Genomic DNA, 16,475 nt, shown 5'->3' with positions numbered 1-16,475 from the left:
ATAAAGCGGTCTGAACGTAAACAGTTTGTGCTGAGAATAAAATACTTTGCAACTATGCATGGTAATTTCTTTTAATATTACTCTCAAAAATGTACATAACATAAAGGCCACAATGGGAACACTTGTCTCCATGAATAAGGAAGGTAAGGATAGCTTTGACATAAATATAGGGAACAAAAAAATAGTCTCTCTCTCAGGTCAAGATGCCATTTTCTTGTCCATCAGCATCATTTTGCTTCCTCGAGCGTATTTTTAAATCTCTCCCGAACAGTTTATGTCGCCAACTCCCTCACAACCTCACCGTCCCCTTCCTGGCTCCTCCGCCTCCGCGGTACCTCTGGTGGCTCCTCCGTCTTCCGTCACCCCAGACGTTGAATGACATGGTTAATGACGATGAAATGAGTTCGGTAATGTCAACTGTAAAGATCCACAAGGTAACAAGGCTGGGAGAACAGAGTCACCTGGCTGGTCACTGCAGCTCGGGGAGAATTAGCAGGAGGCAGAGGCATGAAAGCATGTGTTTGGTGTGGTTGTGGTTTAGTGTTGTACTTATATCACACATTATATGCTGTATATTGTTGGACTGGCAGATTTATGAGTCCTGGTTGGCAGGGCGAAGGTGGGATAGGGCTGGGCAGCAGGACGGGAGGTGGCGGGGTTCGTGATAGTCGTCAGTCAGAATATAGGTGCAGCAGCGGCTAGCAGCTTTGCGTTGGTTCTTTGTTCACTGGGTAGTTTCAGTCCTCACTGGCTGGAGCGTTTAGAGGCCAAGTGGTCACTGTGCTGGTTCTGAGCTCGAAACCGCAGCCTCTGCTTGTTCTTCTTCTTTGGCTCTTTGGATCGATGCTTTCCTGAACCACCTGAGCAGAAACAAGAGAGAGAAAAGATTTTTCATTTTAATCATTACCGTCAGGTGTGAGATTCTCTGAGTGAGAGCGATTTTGTATTTTACACTGCCTCATGTCAAACTCGTTCTCTTCTTTAGCCTAAGGTTGGCAGGTCATTTCAGTTAATTTTATTATTATTAACCTCCGGCTCTCTTCCACAATGTGTATTTTCTCTCGTATTTGCTGACAATTGGCTTGTGAGGGCCTTAAAAAGGTACGTATGTGAACTTTTGCCAAAGCCTGCATTATGTAAAAAGTGAGTCCTACGTTAGGAAACATCACAAATGAGGTCTTAGCTTGCTCCAGCCCTCAGAACTGAACCCCAATTTTAAACAAACGTCTGTACAGCCCAACACTTCACTGTCACTGCAATAGAGAGCAGCAATAAGTATGGGAAGTTGCATAACTCTTTTCCAAGTTGGAAAGGTCCCCCAGCCCAAGGTTAATCCATCCCAGGTTTCACTGGGATGGGCAAAGCATGCTGGGAACTGACTTCCTGCTCTCATGGAAGCGTGTGTGGTGAAGGATCTGCACCCAAGGCTCTCTGTGACAGAGAAAACTGGCTACTGAACCACAAGGCAACCAATCTGGCTGCCAAGGCCACAAATAAGATAACGAGGTGTGTGTGCAAGATGTATGTGTGCAGAGGGAGGAGAGGGGAGGCGGGTGAGTGTGAGGGAATTTAGGGGGAAAGAAAATCTAATGGGGGGAAAAGTGGAGTAAGGCTTGGATGATGAGAAAGATATCTGGATCCTGATCTAGAACACAAAGAAACAAGCCACGCTCTGGTTCGCTGACATGGGAAACACAGGAGGAAAGTGCTACAGAAAAACAAGTCTCATATGGTGGCCTTCACCGCTTCGACATCTTATTACAGCAGTTGTTTAAGCTTTTGTCTTGAAAGGAAGGTAACGGTGTGTAAAATGTGGCCCCATCTCTAATTGCCTTCTCATACTGTATGTGCTGGTGTTGCGTTGGCCCTTCAACGCACCCATACAAAAGACTGTTTTCCCGTTCTCAGGGCTGCTCTGTGAGGTAGATTTGAAAATATTCACTCATTTAAGCTGACACGCATGAGAAAGCAAGATATTGCTCTAGTAACAGGGTTTCCCAATGAATAATACAGATGCATGCAAACATCAAACCATCTCTGAGTTATTTCCTGCAATTAATCTAATCTTGTTATTTTCAGTCACTTTGCCAATCTGAAACATGGCAATAAAGTTTCTTGCACACAGCTCCTAGTTAACATCACCCTTTGAAAACAACTTTCACATCTCTTCCATCAAACTCTCATGCCCTTCAATTGAAAATATTGCCAGGGGACTTTGTACACTTGCTTAGCTGATTCTACTCTAGATTTTCTGCGTGACTTAATGTAGAATAATATTAAAGTAAGTCTGGAGCTCAAAGGCATTTGGCCTATAGGTTCATTTTCCTAATTGCTCTTTAAAGAGGTAATTTTCATTCAAAACAGTGTTGCTAGGTGCCTGATAAACAGTGCAATCAAGTCAGGATAAATTACATTTGACAGCAATAAAGTACACGGTGCTGCATTAAACTCCTTCAGTAACGGGCAAAGCCCTCGTGGGCCATTCCTTGGACGCAAGGCTGCATTTAAACTGAAAAAGCCTGCATTTACAGCAATTGCTTAAAACAAATAAATATGTGAGAGTTAAGTTAAAAGGCTCTTTTCCTGGCTAGTTCAGGACTGGGCAGGGGATCTGTAATCCAAAGAGTTTTACGCTCACAAAACACACACACTGAAACAAACTCAGCAGCTGCACAAGCAGGCTGACTTATAGAAAATCAAAACAAAAGTTCACAAATTAATAGTTACGCTAATTAATTACAACCTGAAATGCCTGATTAGTACCTCTTCTACATCATGCACTGCTACTATCACATATTTTATTGAGCAAACTTGAATTTTTTTATTGTTTTAAATGATTGTGAAGAGAATGAAAATTAAAATTTTTAGTGACAACAAAACTGAGCTACAATCAAAGGCAAAACAGAACCTGCAGTGTAATTCTACATGTAATGCCTAAAGCTAGTTTTCTTAGCATTATTTTTTCCGCTCGCTGTGCCCCTGACCACATTTTCACTTGCGCTTCTCTTGAGTGCTTATTGTTGCCTGGTTACAAAAAAACATCGCCTGCCCAGTTTTTCTTCTCCTCCTGCTTGATTTTGATTAGTTAGTGTGAACACTGGCATTGTTCTGAAAGTTTAAGTGTTGAGGCCAACTGAGTAAAGACAGTAAACACACACACAGACAGACAGACACTGATTGCATTTATTTCCCACAAAGAAACAGCTAACTAGCTAAACAATGGGAATGGTAGATACGGCGCTAAATAGGGCTAAAGCTAAGTTTGCTTATTACATTCCTGTTGCAAATTAGGAATTTGCCATCCTTAATATCATTATAAATTTTTACATGGTATAAAAAATGTCATATCACAATACCAATGATATTAGCAACACCATGCATTTACATTCCCAAGCTGGCACAACAGCACAAGCCCAGACATGTCTGACAGCGAGAGCCACATGTCAGTCTAGGGAGGAAAAGGGAGGTACTCCAATAAAGCTTTGCAAAATATGCAAGAAAACTGTTCTCGCTAAAGGAGGAAACAACAAATTGTTTTGCCACTTGAGGCACGCCATCAAGTACAACCACGCAGTAAAGGCAAGAGAGCTGGAGATATGCCACCCAGAAGTAAACAACTGGACCCCATATGACATGATGGAAATTACTGACTCGGTTACACGGTGGTAAAGGCAGGCTTTGAGCAAATGGTTAAAAAACCCGGCCCAGGTTACAGCATCCCAGATAGGAAATATTTTTTTAATTTCGATTTATTACGTGACATTGTGGCAGGTTCCTGAAGAGCTCCATTATTAGATCATTTCAGTCCCTGCTATTGTAAACTAAAGAGTTAAACAGTTGTGTTACAATTTTACTTAAAATTTACACAGAAAACACTATCTAGGCTACTTTACTGTGTCACTGGATATAATGCCGTGTCAGTATGGCTGCATTGCTAATGCTGGCACCTTGTTGCAATATGTTCAGACTTTGAATTAAATAGTCTATCATCAATGACAGTAGCTCGCAAAGGATGAAAAGAAAAGAAGGAAAAGAAGGATGGAAAATTCAATCCATTTTGTTTGCACTAATAAATGCTGCTACCTATAAGCTCCAATCACTGATATAATCACCAGTTGCACACTTCCAATATAACTTTGGATGAATTGACATTCACTGTGCGTTTATACACCACTGTGCACTGAATAATTAGTTATTATTAATCTGAATGCTTATTTAATAGAACTTATTCTTTATGGTTGGTAACCTTTGCATTCAAAGTCTCAAAACAGTGCCTCCATCGTTAGCACCCTCTTGCAACGTTGTTTCAAAAGCTTTTTTTCCTGTTCAGTCTTTTGGTGTGTGGCTGTGGCAAGTTGATGACAGCCATCAACAATGAGTACAAGCAAAATCATCATCCTCCATATGGAACACAGGAAGTAAAATAAACATGGGGGCCTTCACAGCAGAAACCAAATACACTGCCTTCTAGCCTGTTCCCTAGCTTTGGTACCCAAAAAACTTTACTTTAGCATTTGCATGAATCCTGACTCTGTCCACTGGCTCCTTGTTGTTTTTATTATTAATTGAAAGGCTCTCCTCTCACTTTCTTTGTTTTCAATATTTTACCTGTCTGTGTTCCCATGTTTTCATCCCAAATGTTTCTTTTGGGGGGGGTTTTTGGTTTTTATCTAGCAGATATTGACAAGTTCAGACTTTTCCAAGCCACTAGTGACTCCTTCCAATCATACTCCTTCACATCAACATTACCAGTACATTTCAAAGCTAAGCTCACGCCCCCAAGCTAACTGATAGTGCTTCATAAACACACCTCAACAGAAAATTAGGACCATATTTCATAATCCAGTCTCAACGCTGACAGCTAGAGGGCAACCACTCCCCACATAAGCCCCTTCCCCCCTGCATCTGGTGCAGTCCCAGTGTGATGTTTTATCATATCTACCCTATGAACTCCCATTTAGCCTTTCCTCAGGGTACAGTGCACACTGAGCTTTCATCATCTCATATTTACGACCGATGTAATCACTTAAGCTGATTACTAGGGTTCACAGAGGAAACAGTTTAATTTGCATCAATTGCTTTCAAAACCAAAAACAAATTCATAAATCTTACAGCATGTAAAGATAATTTTCTCTTGGAAGGCACAGTGGCCTTCAAATCATTCTCCGTCTTTGTTTTGCATTGAAACTGGCACAGCAAGGATCAAATCAAAAGAACACGACTTTTATAAGAAAATTATCTCCATTTAAAAAAAAATAAAAAATTCTCTTTCCATTCTGGCTGCATTTACTATCAGTAGAGCAAAACCGCAACTTCACCAATGTTTGGTTCTCCTCCATAGATACAGTCTTCTTTGCCAACTTGACGTTCGCATTCGGGTTTGAACTGAAAAGTGAATCAAACAAACAAACAAAGCTCTCAAGAGCAAATCAAAATGTTTTTGCATTTCGGAATCAGAAACAGAGCCTGCGGTGGGATTGTTATTTACCGCTGTCAAAAGTGACCTTTGTGGAATTCTTTTGTGTATCAGTCAGCGTGCGAGCACATGTGCGAATGATGTGCGGCATATGCCCTGTACGCTTGCGAGTCCATGATCGTGAGCTTCTATATCACCTTTGTGAGCTTGAGAAATACTTTGTGTCATTTCCAATTTTTTCAGCTGCCAAACCAATGAGCAAAGAGATATTAAACCTCTCCACAAGCACCGTAGAGGACATTCCTCAATAACCTCTTAAAGCCATTGAGGATCTGCTACTTTTTCTTTTTCTTCCCTATCCTTGCTGTTTCCCCTCTCCATGTCCCCGACTTTCTATTTGAGGCTCTCAGTATGGTACAGCTCCAACTAAGAGTTAAGTGCTATTAGACGTATCATATTATTAGGATCACACTCCAGAATAATATCTTCTTGCGGAATGGCAATATGACTACTTGTCCAACTGATGCACTGAAAAATAATCAGTCAAATCCATATCCAAGGGGAAGGGGGCCAAAGCCAAAGCTCCCTTCATCTATGTCAAAGCCAATATGTTTGTTTTGGAAAGGGGAAGCAAATTGAAGAATATGTATAAGTTTACATGAGAGAAATCAGACTTTTGTTTACTTTTGTCACCATAAAGAGATTTTCCCGTTAAAGTAAAAAAAAAAACAAAAAACTACTTTTTCACTGTTTGCTCACGCGTTATTGTGAGGCTACTGCTATCTTACCCTATCGTCACAGAGGCCGCAACCTCCTAAAAAGAAGCAACACACCAACCAATGGGCAGGCCAAGTGATTTCATCCACTCACGGCTCCGGCAGCAGTGCAGGAATCAAAGGCCTAATCTTATCTCCTTTGCTTTGCGGTTTGAGAACAAAAATCGATGGCTGACCTCGAGAAGGCATTAAGACATACGGTAAATGGGATCCTACGCTGCTGAAAACTTGCCCCTGCTCTTCTGTTACCCCATCCTTTCACTCGACACAGACGGTCAATTAATAAGTTTCGAAAAACATGGAATAGGGACTGGGGGCAGAACAAAGAAGAAAAACAACAACAAAACAACAACAAAAACATTCAAACAGTTTTGAAGAAGATTCAATGGGACTCAAGGAAGGTAAAGCCGGAATTTTTGGCGGCTCGTCTTTTTCATAAACAGGCCAAAGCGGAGGCCATTATTTGTGAGGGAAGGAGAGAACTACTGGCGCCAGTGAGATTTGATTTCAGTGGCAGAAATTGGATTAGCAGCCATTAAGGGCCTCCTCACACATACATTTATAATGCTGTGAAGGGGAAAGGATCTGCAGCCAGCCAGTACTCACACACCGACAACTCCTCTGTCTGGGAAAAGGTTACGGACTGACACTGCCCTATATTGCCGCTGAACTCAGTTTGCAGTTGATTTATAGGTGGGACATAGCCATGTGACCTCAGCTGACCCGTGGTTCATTAAGGCGTGGGCCTGATAGGTAAGCCAAAACTTTTAATGGCGCTTTGTGCTGTTTGTGTCCGCCTGTGGGGGAAATGCTGCAGAAGGGTGATTTGACATTGGAAAACAAGGAGAGCGTGCTACAGGATGAAATTATGTATAAAAAGAGGCCACAGTTTGTAACAGATACAGATGCGAAAGGAGAAAAAGCTCCAGTATTTGAAGTACTGTGGCAGAGACACAGAAGTCAGATAGTAGGAAAAAAGAAATCAGCCCCTTGACAGAGAGGACAATCATTTACAAGATGCTCATCTTGCCAGCCAACTGACAAAAGGCCCTCTGCACAGCGTCACTTAGCCCTAACAAGGTTATTCTGGATCACACTCTTTCATTCACTTTCGTTCCGTCCTCCTTCCCTTTCACCCCATGCTCTGCTTACTATCACCACGCTGCTGGCAGAGAATGATTTAAAACATACGCATTCCGATTTAAAAAGCTAATGTTGGGATTAGGTCGCTCATTATTTTCTCATCTATGACCACGGCAGAGGATAAGCGCAGAGATTTTAAAAAGCAGGTTAGCTCTCTGCTCTGCTCTGCTCTTTGATGCCTTATTTCACTGACAGTAAGTTAAAGCGAAAACCGGACTCGGAGATTAGCGTCTCTAAGCAGAGAAGTCCTGGCAAAATATGCATGACTGACACGGTGATTAATGCGCCCGATGGTCAGCACAGACAGTTTTGTTTTTCCCCCTTGGGAGATGAACGATAACACCAGCAAGATGCAGCCGCAACCTGCACAGGTCGGCTACAGAAGCAATGAAGTTCTCCTCCATCAGTCTACTCAGGGTTCAAAGTCATGCTCAACTTTGCCCAATACACTAACTGTTCCCCCGGGTTACGACTGCTGCTGGCTCGAGCACTCACAAACAAGTTATTAACAAGAGACCTTGACAGATGCTTAAATTAGACTATCTTCCAAAGAAACTCCAAAGTCAAATCTTGCCTTCCAGAGATCTTTCTTCACATTTACTCACTTAAAACATTCCAAAATGTTGGAAAGTCAGGAATTAGTTCTTCCTGCTGTACAAGAAAGCACACAGTGGATCGATTCCTTAGGCCAGATTTGAAAGTTGGAAAATTGGAGCACGTATCATTTCCCACGTTTCTGAGATACAGTTTACTGGCACAACATAACATGATAATCCTAGAGCTAAGGTAACTACTCAGGACAGAGAAATAACATGCCAATGAATATAATAGGAGCCAGCGTACAGTATATGCCCATATGAAATTTATCTTAAAAGATGTTTAGCTAATCATAGTAAAGTATGACTTTTCTAACTATTGTTTACGATGGAGGCTAATTACATTAGTTTACCAATTCATAAACAAATTGAATTAGATTTTTTACATTATGTGGCCCATTTACAAACAACTGCAAAGCCTTCAAAACTACACATCTTTATTCATTTGTAGAAAGAGAGGATGGGTGAAGTAGCCTGTTTAAAGCTGAAGGTGTTTTTATTACAGAAAATCAGCAGCTACTGTATCTCAGAGGCATGAGCCACCACCACCATTACTGTCTATTATGTCAAAATGTAATGTGTGTATATTTGTGTTCATCGTGTATTCATCATGCTGAGTGTGTAGCAGGGATTTATTAAATACAAGAGGATTATTTTGAAATGCATCAATTTGATCGATGTTTTGTTTGCTCTGTTAACTAGTCAGCTAAAGATGCCAAATACCACAACAGGAGCTGTTGACTGATGTATCCATGGTTTTATACAAAGGTTTCCCAATGTTGCACGACCGAGCACACCAAAAAAAAAAAACAAAAAAAAAAACGGTGGAACAAATGTATAATCTACAACCTTGAGAAGAATGCTATTTTCTCATCTGGCTACTGGGCTTAAGAACAGACATGATTTTGGCAGGTTGTGTTGACCGATAGAACATCAGTTCAAAAGAGGTTAAAGTGAACCACTAAAAGAGCAGGATGTTCTTTCACTTTAATACTGTATCACAAACACTCTTGATTGAAGAAAAGAGCCCCACGCAGGAGCAAGATGGTTCCTTACCAGTCCCTTTAAGAGCTAATTGTCTAAAGCTGATATTGAAAACTACACCTCGGTTCTTTGCCTCAGTTAGCATCCCGTCACTGGACAACAGGTCATATACACCGCACAAACACTTAACCTCAAACTATAAATGCTTCCTCTAAACTGCACTGAGCAGATGCCTCGTCAGTAGACAACCGAACACAGTGATACAGGGATAGATTTCCTCATCCTCAGTGGTAAAGCGGTTCAGTCATTATTTCTAATCGTTTGGTGAGCGTACCAGACACAGAAAAGGAGAAATTAGGTCTCAGGGGTTAAATTACATGACGTAATCTGGTTTCTGGTCTGTGACATCCTGCAAACTGTTACGGTTTTCCCACTTCCACTTGGGGTTGCCAAAATGTAACAACTTGGGAGCAGGGATCGTACGCACGCTGTCGCCCCCTGCAGCAATGAGAGGCTGTCTGAACATAGGCATGCCGCTAATGCGAATCAGCCTCCTCTCAACTCGGAAGACGTGCCTGCTAGAGAGGTACGATACTCACTCTTCATTTTTCTGTTTGAATTAGGGCTGTATAACTGATCATCATTGATTTTTTTTTTCTTTTTCTTTCTGGTAAATGGAGCCTTGCTGTATTGCGGTAGCTTTACACGGCTCATGGTGTCATGAGGGTAACGTCAGCAGCCAGTCTGTGAACAGGCATTAAGACCAGCCTGCTGAGTCTGATGCCCCTGGAAACCGCAGGGCCCAGAGAGAAATGAGCAGCCCCCTCTGCGGTCTGCTATCTACCGACTGACTCATCGACACATCTGGGCCTAAGTATACGGGGGCTGCGCTGGCCCGTGGGCTCTTGGGTAAATGATGGATAATTAGCTCTAGTTTACTTTAATGAATGGCTTAATGTTGTGTTTCATTTCTGATGACAAAAATATAAAGCACAGCAGTTATCAAAGGGAGGCCCCTGCACCAATGTTCCTGAAGGCTTTGCCACTGGCGTGGTCTATTTGCTTTTGAATTTGTTGTGCGCATGGGGGAGTGAGCTAAAGCGAGCTACAGTGTTCAGCAGTGTAAAATATAAACATGGATCCAAAGATCGGGGAACTTGCTGGGATCTACAGTACAGTAGCAAATTCATTATTCTAGACAGTAAGCTATTACAGATGTCAACTCTGTTTGTCTTTACTCAAAGATAGGAAGAGCTACAGCACTCCAGTTTAATTTCCATGCCTTCTATATTAAGATGAGATCTCTATAGAGTCTTTGATCCGTCTTATAATTTCCACATGCGGTGATATAAAGCAGGAAATGTGCTGCAGAGTTATCATAGTCATCCATCTTAGTTTCCGATAAGTGCTTTGCATCGAACTGATGAAATTAAGCTTTTTCAGCAAACACATGATCGAGCATGGATTCATTTATTCTACTGGACACTCGATAACAAGATTCTCAGAAGCTTGTGTAATATAACTGCCGTTTACATTTCTGTGTCTTTACAGTGATGTACTGCTGCTTGCTGCTGTAGCTCTTGATCTTATTTGACGGTTCGGTTTCATGCACTTGTACACCATCCACCTTGTCCTTGATACAGTTAATCAGACTTGCAATCCACAGGCAAAAGCAATAAAAAAACCACTCACTCCAAAGAACCTCAGCAATCTTCCTCTCTGTGCATAAACAGGCATGTCAGCAGAATTAAATGGGCACCTCTAAACGGATCTGGGCAAGAAAAGGAGATCAAACTATGGAGGTGATATAAGTATTTGGAGCATTTATTATTTGTCTGAGGAGGGGAATCTGCATCTCCAGGATTTGTTGAGAGTCTGGGGCTCATGTAACGCAGGGGGTCAACCCCCAATGAAGCATCCTGGCTGGGGGATTTACCTGGATCAGCCACCTCCTGTGAGCCTGGAAGGCCTGAGCAAGAATCTCTCTGCGTAACAGTTCCCCAGCCTCCTTTATAGACAGGAATAAAATGGGTGTTAGCATACGCACGAGGGGGCACACAATAAGGTGTATTAAGAGTGGAGAGGGCTTTCTGTATCCCTGTTTGCCAAGTAGCATTCATCCCAAGTGTTTCTAGGCTTAAACATGAAATCGATAGCATAACCAGCTAACTAGCGTACGCTAAACAGCATTGCTTCCATCATAAAAATAAACAGTAATTTAAGGAATGTCTGATCTTGTATTTGTGCTTACTGTGCTTACAGTATTTATTGACTCTTTTCTTTATTTCTAAGTGTATCGTCTGCTATTGAATTTGGCTTACAATCACCTTTTTAACAAGCCAGCTAATCATCTATGGTCAACTGTGTCATTGAGTGTTTTCCAATGTGTTTGAGTGCACATGCTCCTCTAATCAATACATCCTCCTGTCTCTCTAGGTCTGTAAGGGAATGGGGAAGGATATAGAAAGAAATTGTTCAGCAAGACTCCCTTTTTACATCTCAATTCTGCACAAGCCTTTTCATCCCCCACCCCTTCTCTCTACTGGGAAACTTCAGGAGGAAATCCCTCACATGTTTGGACATGGAGCACAACTGTCCCAAAAGAGGACCAGACCCTAACAAGCGGGGAGCCAAACTAAGTCAGATGGGCTTAGGCACAAAAACATAGACAGGGGCCATCAGGATCATGGTGCAATCCCTGTGCAATGGCCAGTGATGAGAGAATCAAGGCTGGCAGCCACTTTTTTGTTTTCCTTGATTGTTCACCTAACTCTCAAAGGGTGCTGTTGTTCAATCTCCTCCGGTGATCCCACAGACGGCACATATTTTTTGATAAAAATAGTTCATTAGTTCACAAAGGAAGGAAGGGGGGAGATGCGTTTGATGTTCGCTGAGCTCCTGTTGCACAGGGAGAGAGGTAAAGCCAATTCAGGAAGGGCTTGATCCTCTCTAAGGCCTGTGCTGCATCAAACACTTGTCAAACACCAGACAGACAGACAGCTGAGTGGCTCTGACAGATCCGATCACAGACACGAGCAATAAGAGTCACTGCCGGCTCAGCTCCTCTATCCAGGCACCACTCACTCCCTTGTCAATAATCCCCCTTAAATTCACAAGAACACAAACAGAGGGCTTTTAGGCATATGGCAGACATTTTCTTGTTGTTTTTAGCTGTGCGTGATTACAGTGCAATTTCAACGGTCGTTTCATGGTCTCACCTCACCAGGGAGAGAGAGTTGTGTACTCCAGCATCTGTCATAGATGCAGCAGGGGCAAGAGAAAGGAATCGAATCAAAGAAAGACTTAAGCGCTCTCTAATCTGAAAGAACTGTCTCAAGGCCTGCTGGGATCATGGTCCTGAACCTTGCCACCCAGTGAGAAGGAGCATTTACATTTGAGGGGATTTGATATGGTACCTGGAATAGGTTGACTTTCGTTGAATGGCCCATTCAGTCATTTCTTGACATTTTCTTTGGAGCGCTATCATATTCTGTGCACTAAACGGACCATTTTTAACATGACAGAATATTCAAACTCTGAGAAAATGCCCTTTGCGCCACTAAAGCCAGTGTGCTAACACAGTCTAAAAGAGGTCTGGATAAGCACCATTTGCTCTTCTGTAACTTCTCCAAGTTTCAAGAAATTCAGCCAGATCATTTCTGTTGTGTAATTTCAGTGACAGACAAGCAGACTAAGAGGACTGAAAATGTATTATGTGCAATCAAAAATGTAAATTTGCCCGTTATTCTCACCAGGATTGTCTCTGTGAGCTTTCCAGCTCTTCTATTGCACTTGGATTGCTGACTGATAGTCCCATTCTGACCATCTGCATGTATGCATTAGCAAATTCACCATCCTTAGACCTCAAACTTGAGCTGAGAACAAACCTCAAATAACGTGTCAAATTGGCCCAACTTTCATGTCAAGGATCATCACCGATGATGAGATCTGGGTCACTGGCTATGACCCAGAGACCACACAGCAGTTTTCAGTGGAATAATCTGAAATGTCCAAGCCCGGAGGCGGTGAATCAGATCAGGAGTACAACCAGAAAACACGTTCATCTTTATTTTCGATTTTGGACTCTGGGGTCAAACTGTCAACACGGAGTGCTAGTTTAATGTCCTAAGTCATCTGAGGGGAAGAAATTTGGCGCATGCCATCGTCTGACCAACGGCATAGCACTGATTAGGAAGACGTTTTTCAGTCACACAGACATAATTGTCATTCAACACCCACCCTGCTTGCCCTTAAAATGAAATCCAAGCAGTAGGATTGCTGTTTTGACACACTGGAGAAGACCTTAAATAACCTTAAAGTGTAATTTATGGTCCTGCAAATGCGTCCGTCTGCGTCCGTTTCCTTTTGGGCAGCAAGCGGAGAGGGGGTTTTCACCCACCGCAGACGTGCTCGCGTGCAGTACTCCAAAATCACAACTGCACGTCGCTGGACGCGGATGTCGTACGCATGTGCCAAATGCTGATTAGTTGAAAAGTGGGCCGAAACATGGAAGGGAGCCATAGAGGAGTTCCGTGCAAATAGGAAAACCACGGAAAAAACTTCAAAGATCAAAAAAATAAAGCACGAAAAGTACGTTGTGTATTCATTTTCAGTTCAGCTTTCATCTGTTGCAATGTCGGTCTTCTCCGTGGATGGCTCACAGACCAATGACAGCAGACCGGATATACTACATACTCTAACTCAAGAACAAAAACTTCCAGTAGACTGTGAACCATGAATTCTACTTAATGATCATAGCAGCATTTAGATCCAAATTGTGCGTGTTACTTTATAAGTGCAATGTTCGGTGCCCTTGCATGGTCAAACTAACTGTAACCGTAACAATAAAAAATAAAAAAAAACCTCTGCAACAGCAAAAACACAACAGAAGTAGAAAAAAACCCAAACTCTCACAAAACACAATGGAAGTGTTTCTGGGGACACAATAATGTGACGGACCAGCTGCCGAAGTATCAGATAAATGTTTGCTATTAGCCGTTTACTCACTTTTGGAGCTGTTCCGTCACAGAATTGTTTCTTCTAAAAAACTTTTATTTTGTGATTTATTTATTTTTTGCTTTTGCATTATTTTTTCTATGTTTGTGTTTTATTCAACTTCTGTTGTGTTTTGTGAGCTTTTGTAGAATTTCTCTCTTTGCTGGTGTTTTCTTAAGTTGCAGTGAATTTGACCCCTCAGGAACACCGTCAAAAAGTAGTTACAGAAGAATTATTGCACTTTGTTTACATCAAAGTGCTGAAACCCTAAATCAAGAGGAACGTGTCATCCACCCAAAGAAATACAAAGATGCTGCATTATATTATTCTTGTCCTCTAATATATTGCTTACAAAATAACAAACCATGGTAACATTGCATGAATTGCTATTTGCCTTTGAAAATTCATGGTCTGGTGCACTTATGCCACCTGCAATTGTCTAACAATAAAGAAATACTGGTGAGTCCAGGCTGTAAAACTATTGGACATAGTGAAGAAGTAAGCTTTAACAGAATCAGATGCTTGACCTATTTCTTTTTCAAAACTAGACTCATCAAGTAGTCAAAAACCTGAACCAAAATGCATGGCAACAAGGCTCAGTGTCTGCTGGGATGGAAAAAAAATAGGCAAAAGCTTGATAACATGCTAGCATTTCAACTTTAATAAGACACTACTTAGTCAGTATTAGCTTATATTAGCTTACAGCTAGATCTGTCCTGGACAAGTGGCTAAAAATCAATCAAGTTAAATACCCTACCTGCCACTCGCTCCAAACTAAAAGCATGTAAGAAGCTAATAACTTCAGATTGGCTCGTGGAAGCTACTTTGTGCTTGTGTTTTTTGTTCTTAGTCTGAGCATGTCAGGGTCACTAACATCCTGCATTCACTCATTTAAGCTGACATTGTTAACCTGTGACATTACCCTGGCATTTTGCTTTTAGTTGTGTGCTGATGAGAGTGCAGTGTTCTTCAATGCTGGTACGCTGGGCTTGGCCTCTACTTACCACCGTAATGGCTGTGCTTTTAGTCTGCACCCCCTGTATTTGTCACTTAGTTCACACAGACACATAGAAAAACACCCCAGACATACACGCAGCCAACGGCCAGCAGGTCTATACTTGTTCTTTGTTGTGTCTACATGTCTCTGCGCTGGGTCCACGTTCATGGACATGAGTGGGTCAGAAGCCACAGCCTCTCTCTCTGAATCACTAGCTGTAATTAAACGCTGTGATGGCTCTATACAGACACTCGGCAGCAATGGAGAAATAAAGTGAAGGCGATGGAAAGAGGAGGAGAGGAGTTGAGTGGTGTGGAGTGGAGCTGAGTGGAGAGGGGTTCTTGGAGGCTGAGCCAGTGCAACTGTGGACCAGATGTTTTCAGGCTGTCCCGTTCGGCTCCTCGCCTGCCTTCTATTCTCCTCAAGCCAGACCGCTTAGAGAGTGAGGACCACAGAGTGCCGCTTCAAAACAATGTGCGCCACGCGAACACGTCCTCCTCCGTGGCATGCACTTTATTCCCGCACTGTGATATGTGATACACGAGCACTAGCGTGTCATTCGAGTGCGAGACAGGAAAAGAGAATGGAAAGAGGGACGAGGGAAAGAGTAGATAATGCGGTGACTTGTTCTGCCTGTGAGGTCTGTTTTACTGTTTATCGGTGTCTATTACACGTTTCTCACACTCGGGCGGTGTAAACGGGTGTGCGCACGTGTGCATACGCATCCTCATCTGTCTGGCGTGTTGTGGATGTGGAGATGAAAGCGTTCGTGGGCCCCACAGGAGAGCTGGCAGCAGCGGCGGACTGGAGGTCTGGCAGACAGAGAGGCGTTGCAGGGATGGGGCGCGATCAGACAGATCACTGTTTGACCAGTTCGGGTTATTTAAATATGAGGTGACAAACCCCAACACGGGCCTGCTTCAAGCTATGGGTGCTTCATATTTTCAGACTGGAGAAGAAATGATGGCTTTACATTTTGCCTTGTTTCAGCTTTAAGAAATTACAATAAATAACAGAGTTGACTCTTATACTCCTATAATTTCATGCTGGAAAAGCCTCTAAAACCATAGTAACCTCCAAATACATAGCAATGAACTTCAATAAACATTTTTTTAGAGGGCAAACAGGTTCCATATAGTCACATATTTTACAAAAGGCCAAGGAGTGCTACATATATGATCCATCACAACTTCAAAGATCAAATCAGAAGCTGTTTCCATCTATCCTTGTAAAGACTGTCTTGTCTGCAGTTAAAAAAATAATAATAAAAAAAAAAATCACAGGGTGTAACGGCACCAATCAAGGGGTCGTTGGTCGTTTTATGGTCATGACCGTTTCATGGGTAATATCAGCCCATACACTGCACAACGGGGGGGGGGGGGGGGGGGGGGGGGGGGGGGGGCATGAGAACATGAAAACATTCCACTACTGTAGAACATTTCCCCTCCTCCCCCTCTTCTACCACCTCCTTCTCTCCCCCCACCAGTTTGCTGCCACTTTGTTTGTTTGTGTACGTCTGTTTTTGATGGGGTTGTTGATGTCGGCCCATATGCCTCATTTCCTCAGCC

General features: G+C 42.4%; 1 protein-coding gene across 3 annotated transcripts in view; it reads right to left on the bottom strand.

The window, feature by feature from the left end:
• Positions 1-744: 744 nt before the first annotated feature.
• Positions 745-16,475, bottom strand: part of rspo2 (R-spondin 2) — a 56,906-nt gene continuing 41,175 nt past the window's right edge. For 2 of the 3 annotated variants that reach the window (XM_085365112.1, XM_085365113.1), the window contains exon 5: positions 745-860. In XM_085365112.1, coding sequence (XP_085221238.1) covers positions 745-860 — 116 coding nt within the window. The remainder of the gene's footprint in view (positions 861-16,475) is intronic. The other variant, XM_085365114.1, reaches the window with a different exon arrangement.

Source organism: Diplotaxodon limnothrissa, linkage group LG11 (genome assembly GCF_057381915.1).
Source record: "Diplotaxodon limnothrissa isolate DT_005_m linkage group LG11, D_limnothrissa_male_GT1.1, whole genome shotgun sequence".
Classification (NCBI taxonomy): Eukaryota; Metazoa; Chordata; class Actinopteri; order Cichliformes; family Cichlidae; genus Diplotaxodon; species Diplotaxodon limnothrissa.
The sequence above is the reverse complement of the archived record's forward strand: the minus strand, read 5'-3'. Positions and strand labels throughout refer to the sequence as shown.